The sequence below is a fragment of the Ustilago hordei genome, assembly GCF_900519145.1.
Source record: "Ustilago hordei strain Uho2 genome assembly, contig: UHO2_contig_09, whole genome shotgun sequence".
NCBI lineage: Eukaryota > Fungi > Basidiomycota > Ustilaginomycetes > Ustilaginales > Ustilaginaceae > Ustilago > Ustilago hordei.
In genome coordinates this window covers 185,450-207,178 of record NW_024545280.1, presented here as the reverse complement: position 1 = coordinate 207,178, position 21,729 = coordinate 185,450, and the positions used below count along the sequence as shown (strand labels likewise).

General features: G+C 51.7%; 5 protein-coding genes across 5 annotated transcripts; 2 read left to right on the top strand and 3 right to left on the bottom strand.

Annotated features, from left to right (window-relative positions):
- Positions 1 to 193: 193 nt before the first annotated feature.
- UHO2_04450 (ubiquitin ligase complex subunit HRD3 family protein) lies at positions 194 to 3,517 on the bottom strand (the record flags this gene model as incomplete). Its single annotated transcript, XM_041558442.1, has 1 exon — positions 194 to 3,517. One exon carries the CDS (start codon positions 3,515 to 3,517, stop codon positions 194 to 196), a length of 3,324 nt encoding a protein of 1,107 aa, XP_041414376.1.
- Positions 3,518 to 4,032: 515 nt separating this feature from the next.
- Positions 4,033 to 7,632, bottom strand: UHO2_04449 (uncharacterized protein; the record flags this gene model as incomplete). The annotated part of the gene is made up of 1 exon (XM_041558441.1): positions 4,033 to 7,632. The coding sequence occupies one exon, from the start codon at positions 7,630 to 7,632 to the stop codon at positions 4,033 to 4,035; it is 3,600 nt and encodes a 1,199-aa protein (XP_041414375.1).
- A 2,726-nt stretch (positions 7,633 to 10,358) lies between these two features.
- On the top strand, positions 10,359 to 11,801 carry UHO2_04448 (uncharacterized protein; the record flags this gene model as incomplete). Its single annotated transcript, XM_041558440.1, has 1 exon — positions 10,359 to 11,801. The coding sequence occupies one exon, from the start codon at positions 10,359 to 10,361 to the stop codon at positions 11,799 to 11,801; it is 1,443 nt and encodes a 480-aa protein (XP_041414374.1).
- Positions 11,802 to 12,514: 713 nt separating this feature from the next.
- UHO2_04447 (uncharacterized protein) lies at positions 12,515 to 13,039 on the bottom strand (the record flags this gene model as incomplete). The annotated part of the gene is made up of 1 exon (XM_041558439.1): positions 12,515 to 13,039. The coding sequence occupies one exon, from the start codon at positions 13,037 to 13,039 to the stop codon at positions 12,515 to 12,517; it is 525 nt and encodes a 174-aa protein (XP_041414373.1).
- A 7,577-nt stretch (positions 13,040 to 20,616) lies between these two features.
- On the top strand, positions 20,617 to 21,270 carry UHO2_04446 (putative MOB1 protein; the record flags this gene model as incomplete). The annotated part of the gene is made up of 1 exon (XM_041558438.1): positions 20,617 to 21,270. One exon carries the CDS (start codon positions 20,617 to 20,619, stop codon positions 21,268 to 21,270), a length of 654 nt encoding a protein of 217 aa, XP_041414372.1.
- Positions 21,271 to 21,729: the final 459 nt, after the last annotated feature.

Sequence of the window (21,729 nt, the reverse complement as noted above, 5' to 3'; positions counted from 1 at the left end):
GCGGCAATTTTCGTATCTCGTAGCCATGTCGCTGCAGCTAAGCTACAGTAACATGGTGAGACTCAGGCAAAAGGTCAGCCTTTCGTCGTCACATACTACTGAGCGGGCAATCGTACGTTGAACTTGACAGACCTCTATAGATTGCTGTGACAATGACACATATCATGCATGGGTTCAAGAACGAGAGAAAAAGCTAGATGCCTGCGATGATGTTGGCCACTGCGTTGGGCTCGTCACCCAATGGTGCCCAAGGATTCTGCTGAGGACCTTCCTGCTGCTGCTGCTGCTGTTGCGCTTCTTGTTCTTGGCCCTCAGTCTGGTGCTCATCCTGCTGTTGTCGTCTTTCCCTCCTCAACTGCAGTTGCACGTTTTGCCTGACGTATGCTAAATACGCCAGCACACCAAGTGCAAGAATGAGCAATCCAGACTCGATCATGTCATCTAGACCTTCGTCCGTCTCTCCATCCCGTGCCGCCCACGTTTCCGGCTCGTTGGGATCACCGTATCCTCCGCCCTGCTCTTCGGAAATCCTTTTCAGCTTCTCCTCCGCTTGCTTCTGTCGATCAGCGGCCTGCTCCTCGGCTTCAGTATACGCTGTGTTGCGATTTGTAGACGTGTACGACGAAAGCAGCGAGATGGCGCTCTGGCTCGACTCCGAACGGAACAGTGCCGCCCATACCGCCCGAATGTGCAGTTTGACAAGACTCAAAGCAACAGGAAGGTACGCTTCGACGTTGGTCTCGACCGCCGTGTCGTAGTATCGCTTGGCAAGGTGGAAGTCTTGTCGTGCAACGCCAATACCGTTCTCGTACATCCAGCCCAAGTTCCAGAATGCCAACGCAGAGACACCTCGATCAGCAGCAGCCGAGTAGCACGCTGCAGCTTTCTCGTACGCGGGTTGCCCGGGATTACCGGTACCGATACCGTAGAAGTAGTAGTCGCCCATCTTGACCATTGCGTCCACGTTGTTTTGTGCTGCGGAACGTGTCCAATGCACGAGTGCGAGGCGGTCGGTAAAGTTACCGTCCGTCTGCGGTTTGGTGGAGATGTCAAGGATGCGAGCGTGAGAGTTGGCTCGGTCAAGCATGTAGGCCACGTTGTTCTGCGCCGATTCGTAGCCCATCTCGCCCGCCAGTGCCCAGCCAAGAAGCGCCTTCTGTCGCTCGCCACGCCGCCATGCATGCTCCGCCTTGTGCGAGATGCGCGTCGACCAGTCGCCCATTTCGGCAGTCGCCTTGAAGCCGGCCAGAGCAGCTCGACATTGCTGGTTGGACTGCTGCGTTCGTGCCAGTTTGGCGTTGATTTTGGCGAGCAAGTGCTTTGCCTCGAATCGATGCTCGCCGAAAGAGGCAATCGTGAGACACTTGATTGCGCTGTCGACGTCACCCATGTCCATGTGGATCTTGGCGAGATTGACGTTGGCTCCGCTGTGTCGTGCCTTTGCTGCAGCTTCAAAGTATGTAGTCGCTGTGGCCATATTGATGGATGTGCCCAGACCGTCACGCAGCATAACGCCGAGGCCGTTGTAGGACTCAGCATCGCCTGTGCTCTGCCCGCGAGAGAACCAGACCCATGCGCGTGTGAAGTCCTGCTTCACGCCTTCGCCACGAAGATACATCTGACCGATCATGCCGGCTGCCGATGCAGCCTGGACAAGCATACTGTCATCAACCTTGAGTCTCACGTCTTCGCCCTTGTCTCCAGGCTTGGCTGTGTATCCTGTTGGACCGCCAAGATGGACCTCATTCGCCTTACGAGGCCACACCTCGCGCGCCACTCGGAAGAGCCACTGCAACGAACGTTGATAGTCACGACGCACTGCTCCGGCCGCATCGCCCGCCGAATAGATGCTACCGCGGTAGTACACTTGCGCCAAGAAGAGCATGCTCCTCACATCGCCATGCTCGGCCAAGTAGACATGATACTCCAGCAAGTCTTCGAGCGCGGAGGGGTCGCGTGCTGAGCCTGGCTGACGGTTGAGGGCGGCTTGAACTGCTGAGTTGAGAGCGGCATATCCCGTCGATGCGACTGAGGCGCCTGGTCCGAAGGCACCACCATCGAGATCCGAGATGCTGATCTTGGTATAAGGAAGTGTGAGACCACCAGGTGGGCCAGCTTGGAAGCGCTTGTATGCATCCGCTGCCGCTTTCTCGTAAAGGTCGAGTGCCGTCCAGCAGGAAGGAGCAACGCCGATACCTTGCTTGTAGCGAAAGCCTAGTGCCATCTGTGAAGGGGCATGACCTGCATTGGCAGCGATCGTGTAATGCAGCACTGCCTTGGCCTGCCTCTGACCATCGTCGGTCTTGAGCTGTGCAAATAGCTTGCGTCTTCGTCTCCAAGCGGCTCGGGCGTCTTCGAACGTTGGAGAAGATGTGAAGGAGAATGAGGTGCTGACTTGGTTCGGCAAAGGCTTCCAGTCGCCTCGAATCGTCGACTCCCAGCCACTGCCTTCGAGGAATGCCAGACGAGCATGAGCACTAGCGTTACCAGCCACAGAATGGCCAAACTGGTCATGGCCCAGATCAGCGAGACGCTGATAACAGGCACGTGCACGCGCAAGGTTGGGTTGGCTGCCGTGAGTACCCCAAAGCGAATGTTCGCCGAGCAACCAGAGGGCATCTGCTAATGCCGGAGAGTCTGCCATAGCTGCAGGCGCCTTCGAAGTAGCCAACTCTGGGAAAGCTTCTCGCAGCAGGCTGGAGCCATTCCGAGCTATCGAAGAGTAGGCTTCGTGTTGCCAATCGATAGTTTCGCGGCCCCAGCCAGCCTTGGTGAGTAGTGAGATCGCTTGACGCCTGTCGGGATCATCGTCGTTCTCGCCTCTGCTGCTGCTGGTTTCATCATCGCCAGCGGATAATGTCAAGTCCGATGATGCTTTGCTGTTGCTCTTGAAGGGACCGAACATGATACTTTCCCAAGGGCTATCGGTTGGATTGAATGGAAGAGCACCCTCGGGAAGTCTCTCCCAATCCGGCCATAACGGCAACGGACGGGCACTAGGCCATTGTGATTCATATTGAGAAGGCCCAGTGGGGGGACCCTGCCAGCGATGTGCTCCATCGCCCTTCGATGGGCCGGCGATCTTTGCCTTGGTGCTCAGCGCTGCTTCGGCCGCAACATCGCTGGCGGCAGCATCGTAGATATCAGCAGCCCATCGACGCAGCGTACGAGCAGCTCCAGCGATGTTGAAAGCCTTGAAAGTGCTTCCTTCTGCTCCGCTCTGCTGCTTCAAAGCCGATTGTGCGGACTTTGAGCCGCCTTTACCGCTGAGCTTGGAGCGTGGAGCCTTGGTCTTGATAGTGCTCCGTAGTAAGCGAAGTGCTTCTTCGTAAGCTTCCTGTGGTGTGTAACCGTCGATCTGCTTTGCGTCAGACGAAGCGTGGGAGATTTGTGATGGTGTTGTGAATGGGACCTGCTCGGCATGTGTTGCTCCAAGCACTGACAAGAGGCTTGTTGCCACGAGCAGCGCCAGCAAAGCCTTGCTTCGACGGTTTGAGCGGCGGTTGGATGCTGCCATGGTATAGTCGGATGTGCTCGAGGAGCTCGGAACTGACGAGAGTTGAACTATTAAGAGAGCATGCTTCGGTTCGTCGGTGCTTGTTGGTACACTGCCAAGTGTTCAGTGGTGTAGTAATGTCAAGCGAACAGATTTGAGAGGCAAGTGTCAATCCGATATACAAGCTCGAGAAGGGTCTGTGCTGAATGTGATGGAGAGTGGCTGGCAGTTTGGCCTCCACGCTGTAACCTTCTTTTTCCTCAGCTACTTTACGAAGGTGTGTATTTAACGTCAATCTCACAAAGGTATTCAATGCTGAAAATCATGCCGTCCTCCCGAAGACACCTTGCCTCACTCTCACTGGCACCCTCATGACTATCTCCCACTGAGGCACAAGCAATGCAAAGCTAGCTGAGCTACATATATGCGGAAACCTCTGTTCAACGATTACTGAAAAGCGAAAGTATGATGCATGTGAAGAGACAAGAAAAGAGTGTGAATCTATTGAGTGATGCGTGAAGATGGAAAGACAGGCTCTACTTCCTTCCTAGACCTCCTGATGTAGCTCTCCAAACTGCTTTGGACAAGAGACCACCCCAGGTATCAAAGGTTGCTGTGAAGCACTCTGACACCATGAACAGCAAGCCATACGAAGTGACAAAGACAACCAAGATGGTTGCCCAGTATGGTGCGCCAGCAGCGAGCATGGTCAAGCATAACCATGCCGACCACGTCCAGAAGACAACACCGTGCATTAAGAAGACGGCAAATGCGTGCTTGCCGATGTACGACCAGATGCGCAAGCGGAAGAAGGCTCGGAGCAAGCTCGACAGGTCGGTGAGCAGGAGGAAGCTGAACGACAAGACCCAAGATGCGACACGTGGATCGGTGTAGCTGTTGCCACCGCCATCGCTCCAAGAGTGGGGTTCCTCGGCCTTCCAATCGGGATGGATCGCATGCTCCCGGTTGTCGAAGCCTTGGCCTGGCGAGGTTGGGATCTGCGACAAGTACTGCTGAGTCCAGCCGGCAAGGAACAGTGCCCAGGCGAACACCTGACCATGGAGGCGCAGCTTGGAAACACGCTCGGGAAGGTGCAAGCCACGACGAAGCACTTCAGGAATGATAGGAACACCCTTGGCCGCCCATTCCTGATAGTTGAGCTTGCTATCAAGATCAGCAACGACGAGACCGGCCATGAAGAAGAGGTCCCAAGTGTTGGCGTACCAACTGAGAGAGATGCAAAGCGCGTAGAAGGTGAAGCGCTTGTATGCGTTCTTGATCTCGTGAGCTATGAGGGCGCAGATCAAAGTTGTCCATGTACCCTCCACAATGACGGGGATGGTCCAAAGCACACCGGTGGCGTAACCGGTGACGAGAGCAGGCTGGATAGGTGGTGATGACCACCAGAGCGAGATGAAGGCATCGACAAAGACCATGACATTGTCAAAATTCTGCCAGTAGGACCAGGTTGACCATGTACGCGAAGCCAGTCGAGGAACCCACTTGAAAGCGCCAATATCCATGAGGAAGTAGTTGGCAAGCACGCCTCCGGCAACGGGTAGCGCCAGACGCGGAATACGTCGAACAGTGGCATCACCCATGCTTTGCAATCCACCCTTGAGCAGATATCGGTTGGTCATGGTACGCGAAGGAAGCATGAAGAAGATACCGAGCTTGAGACCTTGGTTGACCACGATAGGACCAATCAGCGAGCGGAACCAGAACTCGAACTTGGGATAGTGGTGAGGCGCACGGGGCGTGGTGATACCGTAGTAGTAGATGAGCATGAAATGGTGGAACGAGACCAAGAAACAGGCGAAACCTCGCAAGCCATCGAGGTAGTCGATCCTTCGTGCACCAGTCGAGGTGAGCTGGGTAGTGCCCTTGATGAAAAGCAGTTCGTTGAGGCGGCGAAGAGCAATCTGGATGAGCGACTCGGGAGGCTTGACACCACCAGCACCAGCACCAGCACCATCTCGGGCTTTGCGTCCCACGGCGTCACCTAGCTCAGGCTTAGCTAAAGCACCGACTTCACCATCTGCAGCATTGAGATCTCGCTGTTGCCACTGAATGATCTGCGGACGCTGGAATGCTTCGTGAGTTTCGGATCCGTAGACTTCATGGATCGAGCCTGGTCGGGAGGTGCCCTCGTGCTGGAAGCGGTACATGAAAGAAGCCGCGGCGGCGCTGCGCATCGAGGAGAATGACGCTTGACGCGATTTGTGACTGAAGAGTCGGTCATGCGTCATGTGCGTTCCGTGGTCAGCACTCAAAGCAGCAGGAGGATAAGCGAGATATGATGCATCACGACTGTGTTCGTCGTCGCCTTGGTCGTCCATGAGCTCGACCTCGTTGTAGTCGTCCTTGGCACTGATGCCCTCGCTCAAAGACTGTCGGTGACCAGACATGCTGTGGGAGTAGACCGAGGAGGCAGGCTCGCCAACGTAGCCGGGAGCAACGTATGGAAGTGCCTGAGTTCGCTTCATGTCCTCGATCCAACGCGGTGTCTCGGCACCATTGCTGAATGCAGGCGAGTCGCGACCTTTGAGGGGAGTCGGTGTCCTGAGGCTGGCAACAGAGTCATAGCGTGGAAGCATTCCCTTGGGGGAATGTTCAAGCTCCCTGACACTGCTGTAGGATCGTGTGTCCGAGTTGTCATCGTCATCGTCGCTGTTGTCGTCTGAGTCAGAGTCAGAACCGTACATCAGATCAGGCGAACTCCAAAGCTGCACGGGTTTTGTGGCGAGCGAAGTGGCGTCATAGGTTGGACTCATGTTGCCTGGCGTACCGACAGGCGTGAGACCGAACATGCGGACTTTGTCGTCCATGCTCTCGACATCGTAGGGTGTGTGAGGAGGGGTGTCACTGAAGCTGGAGCCGCTGGATGCGAATGCAGACACGCCTGGAGGTGCGGAAAGACCCGCAGAGGATGCAGACTCGCGCTCCTTCTCCTGTGCAGCGATGGCAGCAGCTCGCTTCTTGTCCTTGGCCTTGATGGAACGGACGACAAGACCGTGAGCGATGGTCATGATGAAGAGGCCAGCGGCGATTGAAATCATGATGATGCCGTACAGTGGAGCATGGAAAGGCTTCTTGGCTAACTTTTGCTTAACAAGTGCAGCGAGGACAAAAGGGGTGCTGTCGCGGAGGGTCATATCGTCGGTGCTGCAGACCGCGTCGGTGTTGGCGCTGGAAGCTGAGCATTGCCACTCGAACTGCGACTGACGCTCTTCAAGACTCGAGTTGAAGAAGAAGCGGGTGTAACGGATGTGTGTGAGCAAAGGTTCGCGGAGAGGAGGACCTTGCGACTGAGACGCTTCCCCGTTGGACCAGGCCTGGAAGCTGATTGGTACAGGTGTAAGGGGGAGATGTGAGGCGTTGACGCCCTTCTGGATCGCGTAGAAGTTGGCACTTTGGTTGGAAGCAGCGTTGCGCCACTGGAGCAGCTCGGGCTGCCAATCAAAGCGGTGCTCGAGGTAGTCGGTGGTGCCAAGCGAGGAAATGTTGACCTTGACGGGGTCGTCGCCGTGGTTGTAGGTAGAGTAAGACCATTGCAGTGTCGAGTTGGCGGGGTCGTTCGAAGTGTAGACGCCAATGCTGATAGTCTCGGAGTCATTGTATGTGGCACTGAATTTGAAGGCAGCACCACGGCCGCGCGAGATAGCAGGCTCGATCTGTGCTCGGAAAGAACCATAGAGGATATCGCGTCTTCTTGTGACGATCTGTGAACCGTTGACGATGCGATGTGTTGGCTCAGCTGGAGAGACCTGAAGCGCAAGCGCGTTGTCGTCAAGGAAGGTGTTGTTGTAACTAACGGCGCTGCGATAGGTGGCGACGAAGCTGGTCTCCCACTTGTTGATCAGATTGCCTACAAGCGACCAATCTTGCTGACCATCGCCGGTTTCACCAGCTGTGGCACCGCCATAGATGCGAGGAGATACTGCTGGAACTGTGACGACATCATTGAGGCCGGACTCGTTGAAATATGTGATGGTTCGATCCGTCCAGAGCGCGTTTGTGAGTGGGTCCCTGTAGCCACACTCGCATGCGGCTTGGACGAATGGTAGTAATGACGCTGCGAATACAAGCGACGAAACGACTAGGGTCGCTGGCGTAGAATTGGTGAAAGCCACCATTCCGGGCTACAACTGGTCTCGATGACCGGTCGGCTCAAGACGAATCAGAGCCTGAAGAAAACTGTCTAAGTCGTGATAGTGAGGATGATACTAAAAAGAGCTCGGTTGCAGTGACAGTGAATCGGGCTGGATAAGAAGGTAGGTGATGGAGAGAGAGCAACAAGATGGAGTCAAAGGTGTCGTCGGCGAAACGGCTTCGGCGTCGACTGTGATGGTCAAGGAAGACAAAAGAAAGAAGGTGGAAGGATGGAAAGGTCTGCAAAGATTTACAAAAGTGGCCGAGGTAGCTGGGCTGCGGTTGAGAAGACGATGGAGCGAGTGATTCAAGCGCTAATGGTCGAAGTTTGGCAATCACAGCTACACCGCGCGAGAGACGACAAAGAGGTTTCAGAGCGTTGAACCGCGCGGCACTTGAAGCAGTGTGATAGTCGAGGGAATGCACAGACAGCCGGCGGAGAGAGTGTGAAGAAAGAGCGATGCTAATGGGAAGGTGTAGCGACCTTTTAGTGGCCGAGCTTGTCTTGGGGTCCCTGAATTTTGCGAGACGTTTGATGATTTTTGCAACTTGGGTCGGTTGGCCGACAGGAGGTGGTAAGCAGCCAGTGGTTCACTCGAGTTCGAGGGCGTGCGGCTACAGCGCCAACATGAGCAAGATAATGACGGATACAGTGAAGGGGTGGAAAGGGGGTGCTGCAAAGTGATTTTGGTTGACAGCAGGGGCGCGGCAGCAATGACAGCAATGGAACGACAAAGATAGCAAGGAGGGCAGCAGCAGCACGGCTTCTGGGCGGAGAGACTTGCTCGAAGAAAGGGCTGAAACACAAACCAAGAGGCCATTGCAGAGGAGAAGGTCCGGCCAGGGGAAAGCAGTGCTCGAGCATGATTTTCTGGGTTATGGTCGGTTCTCGACAGCGCTCAATTTGGCAGGTTAAGGAGGTGCTAGGCGGAGAGATTGCGTCTTCTTGCTTTCATGTCAGGAAATTCCACATATTACGAGGCAAAGCAAGATGGTAAGAGTCATTATTTCATAGTTGAAGGGAGCATTCAGTGGTGAGCAGACCTAAGCGTCAATGTCTCTCCTCTCTGCGAACACGCACAAGGCGGAGACATAGATAAAGAACAACATCCTGAAGCGGGCCGCGTATGGTTTGCATTTCTCGCCTCCTCTCGGCTGTCAGATGCGATTTTTGCTATTTTAACGTCAAGCAAAGCAATTTGACGCAGCCTCGGCTTAAGTCGAAGCAAAGGTAGACAGGCTGAAAGGGCAGCGTCGCCATAGCGCGTACAGTGAAGGACACGCGCGTACGCTCAACTAAAGCCAACGCATCACAATACAGACGCAACGGCGGTTCTTCTTCTGGGTATAATGATGCCACCGAGGCTTTCCGAGACTAATGGTTTGGCGAGACAAGCTGGCCTCGTTAATTGCTTCAGGCCACCAAAGGGTGACTGCTTCGCATCATCCTCGTATATCTTGGTATAGCTGCTTGGTTGCTTGCTGATCCGCGGCTCAACCTACGCAAATACGGCTCCCTGATGTTGCAAAGCTGTGAGAAAGGGTTACGACATCCCGTTTATTGTTTCATTCATGTCCAGTCTTGCATGGTGTCTTTCATCCCTCTTCATTCTTGTTTTTCTTTGCTGTTGTGGCTGTTGTTCGTGAAACAGAAGTAGAAGCCCGACCAGAAATCTGCGACAATCCTGTTTGTTGTCTCTCGCCTGTTTTCTTTTGTTTGGATGACGCCCGCGCCTCGTTACGCCCCCTTCTTTTTTTCTTTTTTTCTTTTTTTCTTTTTTTCTTTTTTCTTTTTTTCTTTTTTTCTTTTTTTCTTTTTTTTCTTTTTTTCTTTTTTTCTTTTTTTCTTTTTTTCTTTTTTTTTTTTTTTTCTTTTTTTCTTTTTTTTCTTTTTTCTTTTTAAATGTGAATTACGCCCATCTCGCAGCGGCTGTCTCACCTTTCGGGCCTCGTTTCTCCTTGTGCCCTCCCTTGGGCGCTTGCTGCCACATGCCAAACAACGCCTCTCCTTTGATTTTTTGATTTTTATTTATTTATTTATTTATTTTGTACTTGAGGATGCGACTTTGCACTGAGAATGCCGTGGTGTGCTACAGTCATACTATCGACCGTTCAGCGCCCAGCATAGATCATGTTGGAAAATCCCGCACCGCTTTCCAGCGTCCATATTCTCCTGAACCACAGGCAAGCAATCGATTTGTGACACACAATTTCGTGTGTTGCCCGTTTCCGAAGTAACTTAGTGCTAGCCTCTCCTATATGCGTCAAAGGGAGAGAGCCTCGGTATCATAGTGATTTCATACCCGCTTCACTGTTGCTCCTTGGACTTCCCATGCTCTCGACCGCCAACTGGTTCCACTGATGCTCCTCTTGCAAAGCTTTACGCTGGCCAACTCCCCTGCCGCACCCTCGAACAATCTTATCGGCCGCTTGACCTGGTGTCTGCTACACCGTTCGTCTTGACTCGCGACCTCTTGTCCAAGCTTGCAGCTTCTTCATCTTGGCATACCCCTATACCGCTTCTACCATCATCACCAGCTTGTACTACGCTTTTTTTTTTTTTTCTGCATACCACCCTGTCTCCTCAGACATTTCAACGAAAGCGTCCATCTTCTCTGGCATCCATCAACTTGGCCGCAAGACGCAGCCTCTTATATTCAGAACGGTCACAAAAGCAGTAGGGTCTCCTAGAAGCCTCCTTTCGACCATCATGGGCTCACAAGACGCCATGAGTGGCTTATTAGGCAACCTGTCCGCCTTCATCTATGGCTGGACGCCCGCCATCCTCCTTGCCAGCTACTGCGTCTTTAGCTTCTTCTTCTACATTGTCATCCCACCTGTTCTTCAAGAGATCCTTTTCTACATCTACCTTGCCCTTCAAACATTCACAGCGCTTTCCGTCTCCACCGAGGCAATGCAATCCATTAGACCCTCTGTCAAGGCCAGACGCGCTTTTCGCAAGACAGCCAAGCAAGGTTGGGGCGAGACCGAGGATGGCAAGCCCTGGCCCAAGATCGACGTCGTCCTGGTAGCTTACCTCCCAAACGAACAGGAGATCATCTTGCGCCAACTCAGATATGCGCTCAGGGAGATCAACTATCCTAGCGACAAGCTCATGATCAATCTCGTCTACAACACACCCAAGCCTATCGAGCCAGTCGAGACCGAGCTGAGCGAGTTGGAGAAGGCACATGCCAGATTGCGTGTTATCAAGGTGCCCAACTCGACATCCAAGGCCGACAACATCAACCACTACCTCTCGCTCGACTACAGGTGCGATATCATCACCCTTTACGACACGGATCATTACCCTGACCCCAACGCACTTCGATGGGTCGCAAGGCGATTCTTGCAAGGTGGTATCGACATCATTCAGGGTCGATGCTGTGTCTACAACTACAACCAGACATGGCTCACAAGGCTCGTAGCAGCCGAGTTCGACATGATCTACGGTGTCATGCACAGTGGACGTGCTGAAGTTCAGGGTTATGGCTTCTTCGGTGGCTCAAACGGTCACTGGAATGCATCACTGCTTAAAACGCTCGGTATGCAGAAGCACATGCTCACTGAAGACATTGACAGTTCCATGCGTGCTATCATCTCTGGCGCAAGGATCGAGTATGATCTCAAGGTGCTTTCCTACGAGCTTGCCCCAGAGACAGTACCGGCATTGACCAAGCAGCGCATGCGATGGGCACAGGGCTGGACCCAGGTCGCCTTCAGACACGCTTTGCCTGCCGTACGTCGAGGAGCATATTCGGACGACAACGGTTGGAGGTCCCGTATTGGTCTTTTCCAGCTCTTGGTCTATCGAGAGGCCTACTTCTACATCAACACACAGCTTCTCTTTATCCTCATCTCTTCGCTCATCCTCAGCTTCCCGCATGAGGGTCTGAGAGAATGGTTCAGCGACTTTGGTGGCTTCGCCCTCGCCATGTGGGCTCTGAGTGTCAACTTTATCTGCCTGTTCATCACCATCTGCATCACGCTCAGGAACAGGTCGAACTTCACCCATCCTCTCGGCATCATTGCATTTGGCTTCTTGGCCCCTTTCTACTTCAGCATTGTCAGCTTCATGTCGATCTTCTGCCACTTCCGAGAGTTTATCAAATTCGAAAAGTGGAACCCAACAGCGAGGTCCAACAAGAAGTAGACTCCGCACATCTTCCAATTCGTCTTGGCAAGTTTGGCATTCTTTTGTATTTATCACAGCATAGCTGCATTGTTTATCAACTGAATCGCATTCATTCGCTTGCTCCTGCTTAGATGTGCTGGTTGACTGTGAGAACGAGGACGTTTGGTGAAAGTCTGATCAGACAGGATCACGCCCGATGCCTTGATCAGATCATTGCACGAATCCTCAATCGGGAACACCTGTCAACTGGCCCTACCCAAGAACCTGCGAGTGCGTCTGCTGGCGCCTGGAGTGAACCTTGAACAGGCGGTCGGTCTCTGTTCTCCGTGCCGACAGGGCAGGCATGATACAGCGGCATCTCCTAACCTGAACGGTGGACTCCTTCAGCTGCTCCGACTCTGTTCATCTTCCTTGTCCCGGCAAACGATGAGGTGTAGCCGTAGCACCACCATGTAGGCTAACCGCAGGATGTAGCTTTGCGATAAGCCTTACGACACGATAGCCGCTCACATGAAAAAGGATGCCTCGGCGAAGGAGGGGACGGGCGATAACACCGAGCGTCCAGTCGCACAGACCTTTATGGCAGCAAGCAATTGGTATAACTTTGCCATTTCGCAGGCTACATGTTTGACAAGATGGGTTATGGCGTTTGCTTGTTCTTTGCGAGTTATATGGTTTGTAGTGTTGGAGAAACAAGCCCCTTTACAGAACTCAGCTTTCTTGTCGCATTGTCATTTCTTCTCCAACCAAAGATCAACATGACCGCAAACCTGTTTAAAACCAGCATAGGCTTCGTTCATATCAAACAACTTCTCTCCGCCGTTTGCCAGAGCTGCCCTGAAATTCCAATCCACGGCCCTCCCACTACTTGCTGCCCAACTTAGATGAAAACAGCTATCCTCGGAGCCACCGGGTTGGTAACGCAACCCTATGCCTTCTGCAGTATAATTGATATAATATTCCATTCTAGTGTCGAAGGTGAAGTCGGTCAAGAAACCGTCTTTGATGATAGGGCCAGCAAGGATTGATTCATCTTTTTCACTAAAGGGAGGACCAAAAGTGATGTTGGCCGAGTGAAGCGAACCAGAGACATGATGGAAGCAAGGAGAAATGGTGGTGGAATCGGCAGAACAAGCTTTGTTGAAATCCGAGTTGCGAGGGAGAAGTGGGGTGAACTTCAGCTCACAGTTTTGGGCAAAAGCCGCAGAAAGGGCGCTGAGAGTGCTGAGGAGGAGAATGAGCCGAAGTGAGTTCATTCTGGAAGCGAATTCGATGATTGCTACTGGAAGATGGAGGAAGACGAAAGCTAAGTAGGATGGGAAGGTAGGGGTTGCTATCATTGAACAAAGAGGGGGCTTAAAATTGTTGAGATGGCGAGCCTTAAAAGGCTACATGCCTGGCGGGGCCAGAAGGTGAGCCATGTCAGAAACTGGCATCGATTCGGCGTGCTGTGGTTGAGAACTGTGGAAAATGCGCCCCAGGCGGAGTCTTCGTTGATGAGGTCGACCCACTTCCAGCTGCGTGGGGCTGTTTCAGTTGCTGTCGCGTTGCGAGCCTAGATACAGCTTCAAGTCGACAGTGCCACTGTAACGGTGGGAAATGCGCCACTAGTGGAGTCTTCGTTGGTGAGGTAGACCCACTTCTTCAATCGATGTCGCGTTGCGAGCCTAGATACAGCTTCAAGTCGACAGTGCCACTGTAACGGTGGGAAATGCGCCACTAGTGGAGTCTTCGTTGGTGAGGTAGACCCACTTCTTCAATCGATGTCGCGTTGCGAGCCTAGATACAGCTTCAAGTCGACAGTGCCACTGTGAACCTTTAGCCACCTTTCATCTGACCCATCAGTCGACTGAATCTCTACTGTATAAAATTGATGCAACGAGGCTTCGCAGCCACCAATGACAACCCACCCGACTTCATCGCGAGATCCAAAGGTCAAAGAGGTGCACGCATGTAGCTTCAGGCTCGACAGGGAAGTGTGCAGGCCCCACACATGTTTCCGAAAGTTCTCCCTCCGGAGGTTCAGGCAAGCAAACCGTTCTCAACAAAGTGAAGCAAATCGTTCTCAGCGAAGGCAAGCAAATCGTTCTCAATGAAGGCGAGGAGGTGACATGGGGGATTATGACAGCTTTGGTCAAGCAGAGTTGAGTCCTTTTTTCCTCTCTCCTGTTCTTCTCCACAGTGACATTGAGGAGGTGTGTTTCTTTCCCAAGTCACATCAAGCAACACAGGCACAGACACATGAATGCATGGACACATGGATGCATGCCAGGCAGGCAGTCAGTCAGTGTTTGGCCTATCCATCTTGCTTCTGCTCCTCTTGTTCCTTTCCATACTACTCCTTGTTCTTGTCGATCTGGCAGCTGAGTCATCTCATTGCCTTGTCTCAAGCCAAGGCCACATGGCTCAGCAACTCAAGTGTCACATTGGTGACTTTGGCTATGATGGGATGGCTCAGCTTCAGCTTCAGCTTCAGCTTCAGCTTCTCTCCTCCTCTTCTTCCCTTCAGCACCTCAGCCAATGATGAGTGGTCCAGGCTGGCTAGCTGGACAGCTTGGGTGAAAGCATTGACCTTGCTCAGCCTGGCATGGCACCAGTGTTGCCCTCAGGAAAGGGAATGATGCCCTCTCCCTTTGGCAGGACTTGCTCGCTGCTGGCTTTTCATGGCACATATAAGGGGCCCAGATTGTTCCCACATCCCAGATTTGCCCTTCCTTTCCCTCGTCTTCCTTGACCTTCATCTTCTTTCTCTCAGCTTCACTCTAAATTTGTCTGTAGCATCCCTCTTGCAACCAACCAAGCCAATCAAATTCACTTTCAGCACTGCTTTGCTTCCAAAGTGGCACTCTCTTATGAATGTGCTCCTCCTCTGGTCACAGAAGGTACCACTTGTTTGCCATCAAACTCTGCACCTTGTATCCTCTTCTCTCTACCATGTCAAATGCACCTTTGCACCCTCTTTGGGGATTTGGCCAGGTAGTGCCAACAGGAGCAGGTCATGTTGGCAAGTTCAGTGACCACACCTCCCTCACAGAGGAACACCTTGTCAGGTGGGCCAAGGAGGTATCGAATTACTTTGATGTTAATCCAGCCTTCTTGGAGTTGCACAAGAATCTAGCTGAGGTGGAGCAAGACCTTAATGATACCTTCCATGCACAACAACTCTCACCTGGCATCCACTTGGGGAATGCTGTGGTGGAGCAGTTCTTGCATACTTTTTGCAACAAGGTTTTCCTCCCACATGCTTATGGTCCTCACTCAATCATCACTGCTGATGACATCCTCTCATCCCCACCTAGACACAATGTCTCAGCTAATTGCTTGTTTTGGAAGATGGTTGCCAAATTCTGCATCTATTGTCAGAAAGAGTCATTTGTCAACCCAGAGCAGAAGTGACACCTATCTATGGCACACAGCAGCTGGCAGTGCATCAAGACCATCTATTACTGTCTGACACACAAGCAGATTGACAATAACATTGCCTTGGAAGTGTTGGCACTGATTACAGAGGAAAGCATCCACAAAGCAAAACCCAAACCAGTGGCACATTATCGTGATCTTGTCACTTTTATCACAGATGGCATCTTTGGCAATCATCTTTTGCTTCATTGTCCTCACAAACAGCTGCAGCTTGCTGCTCTCCACCTCATCATCTCATTCTGCACAGCTCAACCTGGTGAGGTGGCACTCACTGACCTTGCAACTGATGCCCTCAAGTATTGTGATCTAGAATTCTACCTGACACTCTGGGACAATGATGACAATGATGAACAAGATGATGATGATAATGAGTTGATGGAGGATGATGGTGGCATGCTTGTTGTTCAGGATTCAGGTCATGAAGTGCAACCTTCACAACATTGATGAACCTGATACCACCTTGGCTGTGAGGTCACCCTCTGTAATTTGAAGGGTGGACAAACCAATCCCAAAATGTACTGGAGTCAACCCCTTTATGACAATGGTGGTCCAGCCTGCATGGAGCCAGCAATCATCCTTGCCCAGCTGGCCAAAGAGGATGGCATCTTTGACCATGGCATCAGCATTGCCAGCATGATGGAGACAGCTGATCCAGAACACTTTAAAAATGTGGATGAGTGTCAGGGGTCTCGCGCCTGAAACCCAGGTCGGTCTGTCAAGATACTTGGTGACTATCAAACTGTGCAACAGCTATTGTCTCGGTATTGGTCTCGATGAGCTAGTTGCTTGGTGACTATCAAGTTGCATGATGACAGCGGGTGACATTCATTGTATATACTGTCGTAGGTTTCGGCTGACCTCTGTGGACACTCCATTCAGGGGTAGCTCAGCACGATCAATATCAATGTGTAGGTTATGATGACACCAAGGTCTGGTGTGAGTGTTGATGATGATGAGGTTGATGGTGTTGGTGATAAGGTTGGTGGGTGTTGATGATAATGAGGTTGATGGCATGGGTGATAGGGTTGGTGGCGTCAACATGAGTGTCCAGTGTGTTGACTGATGCTTGAGGTGATCCCCTGACCACAGTGGACTACTGCCTTCGGTTCTATCTATATCCAGACCACTGGTTTGCTATGAACCACCTTCAGACATCAGGTAGTGGTGATACAACACACACACTATGATGAGGAGCAACCTTGATAGATTGCTGCTATGCTGACTGTAACTAATATATACTTATGCTGAAGTGATAACTAGTTATGATGTGTGTGTAGAGTGGATGAGGATCCACTCGACCTTTGATGATGAGAAAGCATGGTTATATACCTCTTCACAGCATTGCCAGCGATGCTGCTCCTGCTCTCTACTCCAGAGAGTACCTTCTTCATCGAGTACTGTTCAGGGGCCTCTCCTGCCTGCTTGGTACCCCTGTGCCTCTTGAACTGTGTTGACTCCTTTGACACTGCTCCTCCTCCTTGCTATCCTGCTTGTTTGGCACCCTTGTGCCTCCTGAGTGGTGTCGACTCCTTTGACACTGCTCCTCCTCCTCAGGACCTGGTGTCGGTTCCTTTGACTCTTGTCTCTTGAGCCCCTGAGTGGTAACCATCTGCATGCTCCTTGAGCTTGGTCCTCTTCGTGGCTGTGCCTGGCCCTCCTCGCATATGGGCCCAGTCCTCCTTTGCATGTGAGTCCATAGGAGTCCATGGTCTCCATGGAGACTGCACTATGACCATGCTCTCTACTGGTATCGACTAGATCTCCGATACCTGTGCTCCTTCCATATGAACCAGTGACCCTCCTGCTTCCTGAGCATTCAGGCCCATGACACTACCCCCCTCTTAAGAGCCGAGCTCCGTCGAGGCATGCTCTGGTCTGGTTCATGCTGACTCCTCCTCTCCTCCTCCTCATTACCTCTTTGACAACATTGTCAACATCCCCCTTCTTCTCCTTCCTCCTCCCCTCTCTCTACTCCTCCTGTGCTCTCCTCCTCTCTCTACTCTGTCTACTCGCTCGTCCCCCCTCCGACACCTCATACTCCTGGATGAGGTCGGGGCAGTTGAGGTTCTCTACTGGTTCCCATGAAGCAGCTTCCTCTGAGTACCCTCTCCAAAGCACTTTGTACTCCATAGTCCCATTGTGTGAATGCTTGTTGATGAGTGCTTCGACTTCGAAATCGAGGTCCTCATCTGGAAGTGATGGTATGGTGGGCTGTTCAGCTCATTGAGGAAGAGAACTTGTTCTTGCTGGCTCGAGCATGGAGACATGGAACACATCATGCACCCTAAGGTTTGCTGGCAATGTGATTCAATAAGCTTGGCATCCTACCCATTCCTGAACTGGGTAGGGTCCTGCAAACTGGGTATCTAACTTGGGTGTGGGTCTCCTTGTCTTCCAGTTTTGACAGTTGATATAGACCATATCATTCACCTTGAACTCGATGTCCTTGTGCTTCCTGTTGTACTGGTCTACTGAACTATGTTGTGCCTCTCTGATCTGCTCCTGGAGGTACTTGCAATGCTCCTTTCCATCCATGAGGTACTTGAAGCGACCTGGATCATTGACTCCTAGTTGTTGAGGGATGTCAGGATGAGCTTTGGGGTTCCATCCATAGCATGCAAAGAATGGTGAGACACCAATGCTGTTGTGGACTGTGTTGTTGTATACAAAGGCTGCAGTGTCCAGCAGGTCAGCCCAGTCATTCTGCTCATAGTTGCAGTACATCCTTAGGTACTGCTCTATGACCTGATTGACCCTCTCTGTCTGACCATCAGTTTGAGGATGGTAAGCCATGCTAAGTGAGTGCTTCACACCCATTTGTTCTGCAAATGCCTTCCATGCTCCTGATATGAACTGCCTGCCTCGGTCCGAGACCATGTGATCTGGGTATCTGAAAAGTCTAACCATGTGTCCATATAGCAACACTGCAGTCTGTTTGGCCATGACTGTCTTATGGGTTGGAGCTAGTATGGCAAACTTGGTCAGCCTGTCGACAATGATGAGGATGGAGTCATAGTTCCTTGATGGTGGTAGTCCTTTGATGAAGTCGAGGGATATGGAGCCCCAGGGCCTGTCTGGTGTTGCTAGTGGCTGTAGCAAACCATATGGATGGTGACGAGGAGCTTTGTACCTAGCACATACAGGACAACTTGCTGTCAGGGGTCTCGCGCCTGAAACCCAGGTCGGTCTGTCGAGATACTCGGTGACTATCAAACTGTATGACAGCTATTGTCTCGGTATCGGTGACTATCAAGTTGCACAGTGACAGCAGGTGGCGTTCGTTGTATACACTATTGTAGGTTTCAGCTGACCTCTGTGGACACTCCATTCAGGGGTAGCTTGGCACAATCAATATCAATGCTTCGGTTATGATGACACCAAGATCTGGTGTGAGTGTTGATGATGATGAGGTTGATGACGTTGGTGATAAGGTTGGTGAGTGTTGATGATAATGAGGTTGATGGTGTTGGTGATAAGGTTGGTGGCGTCAACACGAGTGTCCAGTGTGTTGACTTTGATGCTTGAAGTGATCCCCAGACTGCAGTGGACTACTGCCTTTGGTTCTATCTATATCCGGACCGCTAACCTGCTATGGGCACCTTCGGATGTCAGGTAGTGGTGATACAACACACACACTATGATGAGGAGCAACCTTGATAGATTGCTGCTATGCTGACTGTAACTAATGAGTACTTATGTTTCTAAAGTATTGACTAGTTGTATGGTGAGTAGAGTGGATGAGGATCCACTCGACCTTTGATGATGAGAAAGCATGGTTATATACCTCTTCACAGCATTGCCAGTGATGCTGCTCCTGCTCTTTCTCCAGAGAGTACCTTCTTCATTGAGTACTGTTCAGGGGCCTCTCCTTCTTGGCACCCCTGTGCCTCTTGAGCTGTGTCGACTCCTTCGACACTGCTCCTCCTCCTCAGGACCTGCCTGCTAGTGTCCTATACACTGCTCCTTCTCCTTTGACTGATGACAGTTCCTTTGACTCTTGTCTCTCGAGCCCCTGAGTGGTAACCATCTGAGCTTGGTCCTCTTCGTGGCTGTGCCTGCTCCTTGAGCTTGGTCCTCCTCGTGGCTGTGCCTGGCCCTCCTTGCATGTGGCTCGGTTCTCCTTCGCATGTGAGTCCATAGGAGTCCATGGTCTCCATGGAGACTGCACTATGACCATGCTCTCTACTGGTATCAACTAGGTCTTCGATACCTGTGCTCCTTCCATATGAACCAGTGACCCTCCTGCTTCTTGAGCATCCAGGCCCATGACAATATACTGCTCCATTGTGCAACATTCCCATGACTGCCATTGATCAATTTGGTGCACTCTCTTGCGCTATCCTTCTGACCCTGTGACAGTATGGTGACATGTAAAATTGTGGGACAGTTTACATGCAAGCTGTATATCAAACGGGGAGCTCGAGGCTCCCACCACGTTCTTTAGTCAATTGAGTATATATGCTTCTGTCTTATAGCAGCAGTGACATTGTACTTAGACTCTCCCCGATCGCCAGTTATTGGGACCAAACTCCATCAATTCTATGCTGGTCAATGTGCCTTCCTTCAATGTGGTGTTAGGGGGGGGGGGCCGGTCTTGCCTCCTCTTGAGGCTAACAACAGAGCTTGATGCGCCTCTGCAGTCAACTTCAAAAGCAAAGCACTCTCGAAATGTGTAGCATATGCATCTATCAACAGCTGTAGCTGAGTCATGCAGGCCGAATGCGATATACAACCTCGGCCAGATGGTAAAGGCGAAGGTGCAAGGCTCCGCGAAAGTAGCATTGGGCCGATTTGCAGTCAATATGGATGTGGAGTTTGTTGAAATGTGTATTGGCGATCGGGGAGAGTCTGAGTACGATGTTACTGCTGCTATAAGACAGAAGCATATATACTCAATTGACTAAAGAACGTGGTGGGAGCCTCGAGCTCCCCGTTTGATATATATACAAAGTGTCGGCATATGCCAAAGGTGGGAGCATTCCACTTAATGACGATGTGTGTCAACGAGCGGGACTAATTTGTACCCGATCTCTGATTAGATCGGGTCTTCCCGATCTCTTTCTTATCCGCTTACGTCAACTCGCATCATCATAGTGACTCAGGAAAAGTGGAAAGTCAGGTGTTGTTCTCTATCCAAAGACGCGTCGACTGGCAGGCTGCCTGCATCGTCTAGATTGTGTGTTGGTCCATTGAGCCGGTGTCAAGTCAAAGGCATACACGCCCCTGAATCCCCGATCGTATCAGTTTCACTTTATGAGCAACCATCATCCTGGCACCTTTGCTCGTCATCATCGTCGTGGCACAGCTGTGCATCCCGCACGACTCAATCATCCGCAGAAAGTGCTGAAACACCCCTGAACCTGGTGCAGTACTCCAACTTTGACTCTTGCTCCGCCTTGATATCGCATTGACAATGTCGTCCTTCTTCGGTCTCTCCAAGACTCGCACATTCAAGCCCAAGCGCAACATCCCCGAGGGCACAAAGCAGTATCAGCTGAAGCGATATGCTGAGGCTACACTTGGAAGCGGCAACCTCCGCCTCGCCGTCGTCCTGCCCGAAGGTGAAGATCTAAACGAATGGCTTGCGGTCAATACGGTCGACTTTTTCAATCACGTCAACATGCTCTATGGTACCATGACCGAATTCTGCACACCCACAGAATGTCCTGTGATGTGCGCTGGTCCACGTTTCGAGTACCACTGGCAAGATGCTAACTCGGCACTCTACCGACGCCCGACCAAGATGTCAGCACCGGAATACGTCGACTGCCTCATGAACTGGGCGCAATCGCAGCTGGACGACGAGGAGCTCTTCCCAAGCAAGGTCGGTGTGCCTTTTCCCAAGAACTTCGCGGCAGTAGTCAAGTCGATCTTGAGGAGACTGTTCCGTGTTTATGCACACATCTACAACCACCACTTTGCTCAAGTATGCGCACTCAGCATCGAGGCACATCTCAACACATCATACCGCCACTTCTTGTTGTTCATCACCGAGTTCCAGCTGGTCGAGCGACGAGAGTTGGCACCATTGGTGGAGCTTAACGAGGCAATTCTTGGCGAAGCATGATGGCTGCTGTTGTCACAGTCAGCTTTTTGGGACACCTTACGAACTCAATCACCACATCTCACGACGCTCTCAGCTATTCTAATCTGTACATATTCTTGGCCTATCGTCGTACTTTTGGCTTCCATCTACGCCAGCTATACCCTATAGACTGCCCAACTGTGCGTCCGGCTGTGTTGCGTCTGATGGATGGATGAGAAAGGCAAGCGTCGAAAAGAAAATCTGTTAGGCCGATATCAACAACAGAATTGATTCTTGAGAGAAATAAACAAGGCTCAGCTTCCACGTCTCTTTGATTGATTTTTCTTTCCGCGCGAAGAGAGTCGGAGTTGGGCTTGGGCTCGGGCTCGGCGTGGCAGCTCATACAGGGAATCGGGGCAGATCGCAGGCAGTCTTGCAAATGTGCCAATAATTTCTGCAGTTCGGCAGCGCGTTGCCGTCTTGACAGAGCATTTCTGCTGT